The sequence below is a fragment of the Lissotriton helveticus genome, chromosome 6, assembly GCF_964261635.1.
Source record: "Lissotriton helveticus chromosome 6, aLisHel1.1, whole genome shotgun sequence".
Taxonomy (NCBI): domain Eukaryota; kingdom Metazoa; phylum Chordata; class Amphibia; order Caudata; family Salamandridae; genus Lissotriton; species Lissotriton helveticus.
This window is the reverse complement of record NC_136067.1, coordinates 2,107,963,134-2,107,972,805: the sequence shown is the minus strand read 5'-3', so window position 1 is coordinate 2,107,972,805 and position 9,672 is coordinate 2,107,963,134. Positions and strand designations below refer to the sequence as shown.

At 37.8% G+C, this 9,672-nt stretch overlaps 1 protein-coding gene across 1 annotated transcript; it reads left to right on the top strand.

Annotated features, from left to right (window-relative positions):
* The first annotated feature begins 3,274 nt into the window (after positions 1 to 3,274).
* Positions 3,275 to 7,617, top strand: LOC144762077 (uncharacterized). The gene has a single exon (XM_078647209.1). It carries the CDS (start codon positions 3,690 to 3,692, stop codon positions 5,742 to 5,744), a length of 2,055 nt encoding a protein of 684 aa, XP_078503335.1. The 5' UTR covers positions 3,275 to 3,689; the 3' UTR covers positions 5,745 to 7,617.
* The last annotated feature ends 2,055 nt before the right edge of the window (positions 7,618 to 9,672 follow it).

Below are 9,672 nucleotides of genomic sequence, written 5' to 3'. Positions count from 1 at the left end.
GCAGAAAAGCAGCAGCAGAACCAGAAAAACAAGCATACTAGGTGGAAAAAGTTGGAGAAAATGAACAGAAAAAGGCAAATAGAGTGCAGAAAAACAAGCAGAGGAGGCCCAAACAGAAGGCAGCAGAGGGTAGCAGACTGTAGGCAAGCTGGACAAGAGACTATTGTAGGGGGATATAGCACAAGGACCTACTCCAATATAAGAAAAATGTTCCAACTGTCATTATAGAAATCAGCCACTCGCTCCCCACATCCTAAAAGGTAAGGCACACTAACCTCAGACGGCCATGTTGAGTGACCCGAATGGTTCCCCTTCAAAAAACGACATTTTTAAAAGGTATATTTTGTTGTGGAACACTTCAGCACGACTCCCGAGATATGCAAACGTGCAGCAAGAGATAATGGTAAATTGTGGATCTCCTGCTGTTTTGTGAACCCCATGGGAGGTTGGACAAGGGACCAAGACAATGCAAGAGTTCCCAAATGGTTGACTACAGTCCACAAACCTCAGCAACATTTTTAGAGAACTCCAGACATTCACTGAAAAAGAAAGTTTAAAGTGAAGTAATAATTTGCGTTTGTTTATAAGATCTTAATATATGTTAAAACAAATTTAGAGTTGTAAGGCTACCTTCTGCCATGGTGGTGGAGGACTTAATGCCTGAAACCCTGACAGACAGTAGTTCATACTATAAAGAGATGACAGCTGACTAGCGGGAAGCTCTTTATGTTGAAAGGAACCACATCAAAGTAGTTTCCTTCACTATGCAAAAAGTTTCATAGTTTGCTGTCGTTTTTTTTTTACGGCTATCCACCAGACATATAATAATGTTTGTTTTTCAAAAACCAACTCCAGATGTAGTTATTGACTGTCTGTCTGTCCTTTTTCATTTCCAATGTCCCTCCCAACCAGGCAAGCCTGAAGCCACGTTACATTCTCACTGTAGTGGATGGCACTATAAATGCTGCAGTCCAGGCCTGAAACGACTTTTCATTGCCACTTTAGTGGATGAGACAATAAATGCTGCAGTCCAGGCCTGAGGCCACGTTTCTTTGACACTCTAGTGGATGACATGATAAATGCTGCATTCCAGGCCTAAAGCCATGTTTCGTTGACACTCTAGTGGATGACACTATAAATGCTGCATGCCAGGCCTGAAGCGACTTTTCGTTGTCACTCTAGCAGATGACACGATAAATGCTGCAGTCCAAGGTAACAGTTTTGGCGTTGGCCTCCAGCCTTTTGACTTTGGAAATTCTTGATTTGTTCTGTCATGGTTTTTGCAAAACGTTATTGGTGAGGAAGCTGCCACCATGCCCTCATCAAACTAAAAACATTGAGTAAAAGAATAAATACTAAAAAGTGAATGACACTACAGATGCAGTCTGACTGAAAGAGACCATATGTAGCTATGTATTACACATACATTTTGTCTAAAAAAAACTAACACCTAACCTAAAAAAGCCAATTGATTTGGTGTTGGCTGCTAGCTTCTTCCTTTTCTAAGGCTTTCTATTTTTTGTAAACCTTTATTACAAATAGATATGGTTGAAAAGATAGCTAAATGGAGGCTTGCAAAATAGATAGATCGGCTCACAAGGACAGGTGGACACGGTTGGATAGATAGATTATTAGATATAACTTTGCAGATAAAGATAGATAGATACACTTCAAAAGGTAGGTACATTGATAGATTTGCAGAGATAGGAGTTGCATAGATAGAGGGATAAAAAGGTCCATAGAGGCAGAGTAAATAGGTTAATAGACAGGTAGATACATAGACGAGCAGGTAGATAGACGGGTATATTGACAAACACACAGAGCTAGATAGATAGGATTGCAAAGCTAGACTGCACAGCGAACGTTCAATTAGTAATATAATAATTGAATATATAAGCACAGCAAACAAGAGCTCAGAAAGCAAAATAGCAAGACAGACGAACAGAACGTACATACGAAGTTGGTTTAAAGAATAGATGTATTCCTCAATTAAAATACATACAGGAGTGCAAGTTATAAGTGCATTTCTTTGCATACATTCTAAAAAGTAAATTACTTTATAAACAATAGATTCTAATGGACCACTCCTGGTATACTGTTATATAACATCAACCAAATAAACAAAAGAAATTTCAACATCATTAGCATGAACTGATACGCTGGAATGTGTCCTGTGCTGTGAAGAGTTGGTAGAAAGTGTTCTGCTATAACCTGAGGCTTTAAGCGCACAGGCAACACTAACGCCATTAAGTACAAACGAAAACACTGGCACTGAAGGAAGCTACCTTCTTGTGAAATAGTAAAATGCAGCACTTAAAGTGAAGTTAGCCAGTAGCTGAAGTAAGCAGACCCTCTGCCTGATGCTGCATTCTCTAGTGGGCAGCAGTAAAATGTGAATGGCACAACAGTGGACCTATGGATACAGAGCTGAAAGCCCCTTTAAGTAAGCATGTAATGCTTGTCATTTCTGTAAAATAAATGATTTTAGTTAACAACAGACCAAAAATGGGAAATGATGCATGTGTCATTCTGTAGGTGTACAAATTTGTGGAGAAACACCTGCATGCATACAGAATGATGAAACAGTACCCACATCATTGCACCTTTTGTTTTTCTTTCTTGATGTTTTGCAGCATTGGGAAAGCCTATACATCGAAAAGGTGAGACTTATAGACTTTGCCAATGTGAGTTTAAAATGGTTGTATACCTCCTGTTTCTTGTGTAGCTCTGGTCAGAGCCTCAGATTTCTGGAGTTACACGGTGTCGGTGTAGAAGATGCTCAGATTACCTGTCCGGGTCCTATCCCAGGCTCTCTGACACTATAATGGACTTGCTTGCAGCAGTTGCTTAAGTTTCTCGCCATTATTGTAATGCTCTGTATTGCATGGTCCATTCACTGGAAAAGGCTCCATCTTGTATTATTTGTTACACTGTGTGATAATAGGAAGCATTCGCTGGATAAGAATGGAGGCATCCTGTCGCTATGGATTTAACATTGTAGTGTGTTGTGGGGAGAGGGTCTTACTCACTGAACAAGTAACCTCCTCTGGTGTCTTTGTTACCCCTTGAGTCCAAACTCTTCGATAATGGGATCACTGAAGGATTGTGTGCCCTTACTCTGCCTACTGCATCTTTACCTTGAATGTATAATCTACAATTTCTTTAGCACACTTGTCTATATGGACAATTAAATAGCTCAATGAGTTCCAATCGATGTTTGTGAGTGACTCTGCATTTCAGCCTATTCATGACATTTTTCTTAATCTAACAGGTGAAATAAATGCAGTTTTAAATGAAAAAGTTCAAGGCTTTAAACATCACTTGTGTAGGCAGCAATCTAAAAACAGTATGTCTTGAAATCTCTTCCCTTGAAGGCTTAAGCCCCACCAAAGTCTTTCTACAGCAGAAAAAACAAACTGCCCAATGAGGTATGTACTTTGCTTTTGGGTATCAGATGATATACCAAGAAGACATAACACACTGACCTACTAAAGCATGTCTGATGAGGTGCTCATGACGAAGAAGCGCTAACCTGGTATCAGAAAGAAGACACAAGTGAGAAACTGTATCAATATCTGAAATGTGACAACACATATATTAGACAGAGAAAGAGCAAGTGTGACATCAGCAGTGTCATATTGGAAAAAAGAACATATTGATGGACTGACTGTGGAAAAGTGTTCTTTGCAATGAAAGACCTAATGCAGCATCACAGTGTTCTTGTAGAGGAGAAACCATATACATGTATGGACTGTAATAAAGTGTTCAGAACAAAGGGAAACCTAAAACAGCATAAAAAAATCCACAAGGGTGAGAAACCCTATAAATGTACAGAATGTGACAAAGCATTTATTAACAATGGACACCTAACTCAGCATCTGAAAGTCCACACCGGGGAGAAACCCTATCAATGCAATAAATGTGACAAAGTATTTAAAACAAATAGACAGCTAAAACGACATCAGAAAATCCACACTGGGGAGAAACCATATCAATGTACTGTGTGTGACAAAGCATTTATAACAAATGGAGAGCTGAAGCAACATCAAAAAGTTCACACTGAGGAGAAACAATATAAATGTACTGAATGTAATAAAGTGTTCAAGTGGAAGAGTAATCTAAAGCTCCATAGGCAAACCCACACTTGGGAGAACCCAGATGAACGTACAGAATGTAATAAAGTATTACAAAGCAAAACAAACCTAAAGCAGCATCAACAAATTGACACTGGGGAGAAACAGTATAAATGCACAGAATGTGAAAAGGCATTTATGACAAATGGAGTGTTAAAGCAACATCAAAAAGTCCACACAGGGGAGAAACCATATCAATGTACTGAATGTGACAAGGCATTTATTAGAAAGTCATATCTAATGCAACATCAAAAAGTTCACACCGGGAAGAAACCCTATGAATGTACAGTATGTGACAAAGCATTTATAACAAATGGAGAGGTAAAACGACATCAGAAAATCCACACTGGAGAGAGACCATATCAATGTACAGAATGTGACAAAGCATTTATTACAAATGGAGAGCTGAAGCAACATCAGAAAATCCACACTGGGGAGAAACCATATCAATGTACAGAATGTGACAAAGCATTTATAACAAATGGAGAGCTAAAACAACATCTGAAAGTCCACACTGGAGAGAAACCATATCAATGTACAGAATGTAAGAAAGTGTTCCGAAGGAAGAAGAATCTAAAACAGCATCAAAAATTCCACACTGGTGAGAAACCCTATAAATGTACTGAATGCAACAAGGCATATATTACCAACGCACACCTAGCGCAACATCAGAAAGTCCACGCAGGAGAGAAACCATATCAATGTGCTGAATGTGACAAGGCTTTTGTTACAAATGGTGGGCTGAAACGACATGAAAAAGTCCACACTGGAGAGAGACTATTCAACTGCACTGATTGCGAGAAGGCATTTATTAGAAAGTCACATCTAGCTGAACATCAAAAAGTCCACACAGGAGAGAAACCCTATGAATGTACAGAATGTGAGAAGTCATTTACTAGAAAGTCCCATCTAATGCGACATCAGAAAGTCCACACCAGGGAGCCACCGTATGAATGTACTGAAAGTGACCAGGCACTTAATACTCATGGAAAGCTAATGCAACATCAGAAAATCCATGCTGGGGAGAAACCGTATAAATGCACTGAATGTGACAAGGGATTTATTGCAAAGCTAAGTTTAATACACCACCTGAAAATTCACACAGGAGAGAAACCATATAAGTGTACTGAATGTGACAAGGGATTTATTACAAAGCAAAGGTTACTAGTACATCAGAGAGTCCATACAAGGGAGGAACTGTATGAATGTACAGAATGCAACATGTCATTTATTACAAGGAAGAGGTTAATAATACGTCAGAAAGTTCATACCGAGGAGAAACCTTATGAATGTACAGAATGTAATAAAGTGTTCCAAAGGAAGAAGTATCTAAAACAGCATAGAAAAATCCACGCTGGTGAGAAACCGTATAAATGTACTGAATGCGACAATGCATATTTCACCAATGGACAGCTAATGCTACATCAGAAAGTCCACACAGGAGAGAAACCATATCAATGTCCTAAATGTGACCAGGCATTCATAACAAATGGAATGCTGAGGCGACATCAAAATGTCCACACTGGAGAGAGACCGTTCAACTGCACTGATTGCGAGAAGGCATTTATTATTAAGTCACAGCTAACACAACATCAGAAAATCCACACTTGAGAGAAACCCTATGAATGTACAGAATGTGAGAAGGCATTTATTAGAAGGTCACATCTAATGCAACATCAGAAAGTCCACACCGGGGAGAAGCCGTATGAATGCACTGAATGTGACAAGGCATTTATTACTCATGGAAACCTAATGCAACATCAGAAAATCCACACTGGGGAGAAACCGTATAAATGCACTGAATGTGACAAGGGATTTATGGAAAAGCAAAAATTAATACACCACCTGAAAATTCACACAGGAGAAAAACCATATGAATGTTCGGAATGTGACAAGGCATTTATTACAAAGCCAAGGTTACTAGTACATCAGAGAGTCCACACAGGGGAGAAACCGTATGAATGTAGTGAATGCAACAAGACATTCATTACAAGACAAAGGTTAATGGTACATCAGATAGTCCACACTGGGGAAAAAACATATGAATGTACAGAATGTGAAAAATCATTTATTGCAAAGCAAAATTTAACACGGCATCTGAAAGTTCACACTGGGGAGAAACATTTCAACTGCACAGAATGTGAGAAGACATTTATCAGAAAGTCACAATTAATGCAACATCAAAGTGTCCACAAAGGGACAGAAACGTTATGAATGTACAGAATGTGACAAGGGAACTATTAATAGGCGATTGTTAATACTACATCAGAAAGTCCATACTGGGGAGAAACCCTATGAACGTCCTGAATGGAACTAAGCATGTATTGTAAAGCACAGTTTAATGCAACATCATTAAGTTCATAAAGGAGAGAGACCATATTTATATCAGAATGTAATAAAGTGTTCAGAAGGAAGACTACCCTAAAGCGGCTTCAACAGATCCTCCCTGGGGAGTAGCTGAATAAAAGTACTGAATGTGACAATTCTTTTATTTGCAGGGTCCAGCTGACACAGTAACAATAAATTAACACAGAGGAGAAAGTCATGATGTTGGAGAATGCATATCACTGCACTCAATGTGGCAAGGCATCCTTTACAAAGACAAGGCTAATGCAACATCAGAAAGTCATTACTAGTTGGACACCTGTCCTCGACACAGGAGCAACACCATAGCAGGTCTCAAAATCCACTCACCCACTTCCTACTGCGAGTCATAATTGATCAGGTCAGGCTATTTTTAGGATTTAATGGTCCGTTCTGGTGAGTGAACTCAAGCTGAAAGGAACAGGTGTTCTGTTCCCTCAGAAAATGAATGAGCAATAAAGATGTCTTTAAATCTTGTTTGTATCTTGAAATATTTGCTGTCTGTTGAAGGAGAGAGGTCACATATTAGTTTATCTTTCTACTAATTGCTGCTTATCTTGGAAAATGGTGTTTACTTTTCTTTCTCTTACTACAGTTGGAGTTTTTTGTCAACGGAGCTGTTGAATAATCATTGGGCAACAAAAAGGCGTATGTCAGTTTTCTTTCTAACAAAATTTTAAAAGCTTGCAAATTTATAGTAATAAAATTCAAAAATATGTCAGGAATTATGAAAGAACGTTTTATTAACATTTAGAAGTGTGATGCAAATAAACATTTAACAGCAAAATAAATCGGAACACTTTACTTGTTGATGTGCAAGTGACAAATATTTGCAGAAACTCAATTTACAAACATTGTTTGTACACTCTATAATTGTATCATAAAACCACATATCAGTGGGAAATTTTGTGGCCATTTCAATAGAAAATCTGCTTAATGCAAATGACTGTGTGGTACCACTTCATGCTTTAGTTATGTATTTATTAAAAGTGATAGTTTTTAAATATGATTTGAGAAACATTACTGCCCATGCTATGATGACAATGCTGATAATGCTGTTAATGAACAAAGAAGCAAATTAGGGGTCATTTGTATCCTATATGTGGCTAGATTTGTATTATATATGGAGCAAAAGTTTAGTCTATTAAAACAAATAAAAGGTTTTTTTGAACAGCAGACCTGCTAAACTCATCAACAACAACAACAACAATTAGTTTATTTGTTACGGAACTCCAACAGAGGTCCACAAAAATACACCAATACAATAAAAGAAACATGCTTTATAACAAATACTGAATTCTACCTTAAGCAATCAGCATAACATTATACATACCAACTAAACTAAAAACAGAAATTCTAATAAATAGCCAGGAATGTTTTAAAAAATTGAAATATTCTAATGCAGATCATTTCATTTGGAGGGGACAACACAAAAGATTGGGCCTCCTCAGCAGAACGAATATTAAATTTGATAAAAGAGGGTCTCAAAAACATTCGCCTTGCCCTTAGAAGTTCTGGACACACAAATAGCACATGATTGAGATTCTGTATTTGGGAACAACACAGTTCACACATTCTCTCCTCTCTAGGAGTTTTTTTTCCCAAATTCCAATTACGTCTCTCAGGGGCAACAGGTTAGTTCTTAAAAGAAGTATTAGCCTTCTGATTCTATGTGGGACATTCCATGAGAGATAGGGCTGGGGTCTGCTCCCCGTCGCACTCACACAGATTACCTCGTTGCGGACTTTAAGGTGACTTAAAGCTATATCTCTTGCTGTACTAATCGTACTTACTGACTTCTTTAGAAATTACTTCAATACAGGCTTTTGCATGGGTAAATCACAATTTAAATTGAGCCCAAATAAATGGTTTGCATGGGCGAATGATCTAAAAAAAGCAGATTTTTCTTTTAATTTTACAAAAAATTGCTGAACTCATATATTTGAAGGTGCTCTCACATTTAACAATGAAGAAAATGGCAGCTCAGTGAATTAAAGTATTTTCCTCTGATCACATACTTTGAAAGCAGTTTATGGTTCAAGAGCATTACAATTAGTTCAAGTAGATTATTTACGTCAACAGACCTGCAGGTCTGGTAAAATGTTTATGATTTTTCGAATGTGACCAACCCATTATTACAAAGGTACAATTAATGCAGCATCTGAAAATTCACACTGGGAAGTAACTGAATCAATAAATGTGACCAGTTGCTGATCACATAGTCTATATATTGGGAGAAACAACTTTTTCTTGTAAAATGTTTTTCTCACAGGTTGAACCTAATGTGTCAACATGCATTCCAGGTAGAAACTGTATTTGCCTTTGGTGTGACAAGACGTTCATTACAAAGGAATAGCTAACATTTTATCAGAAATTATACACTGGGGAGAAGATATGTGCATATTATAAATGTGAAAGAACATTTCCTACCATAAGCTCTCTGACGAGGCATCAAAAAGGCCACCTGGTTTTAAAATGTACTGATTGTAAAGTCCTTCAGTGAAAACAGCCTAAGTTCCTATGTCATAAAATACACACCTGCACACAGATATAGGGGTATAAAATACCTAAACAAAATGTGGAACAAAGGAACAGAAATAGTGTAAGTGATCGCAGTTGCTGAAGGATTGGTCAAGAAAATGTCCTAGGACAACTTAGATCTTTCCCACAGAGGTGACATTATGAAAATTCCAGAGAGCATCAAACTTCAACAGAATGCAAATGTATAGAAGGCAACATCAAGATTACTTTCCCTGTTCCCAGCCTACTGTGGCATAAGGACTAGTTTGGCTACCTTGTACCTATTTTCGCAGTTTTATGAAATTGTTCTGCAAGGCCTTCTAGGGCTCAAGTCACAGTTTTGGGGACATTTGTGATAATAATAATCAGAGTTTATCTAGGATGTTATGCTCATGCTGTTTATTGTTGACATTCTGTTTCTTTCATTAATAATAATGCCCAGGAGAGGACAGGTGTAGTTTTGGGGTCGGCTGGAAGTCGGATGCCACTAGCCTTATAGGTTTACAGTGTAGTGTATTTTTAACATGCTGATCTGTAATAAATAAATATCTGCTGAAAGTGCAGACTGCAATCCTAGATGTTTGAACACAGTTAAAAGTTCTTATACTGTACATTTTATATAGGTATTTGCTTTTCTAAAGCGCTCTCATGTCCA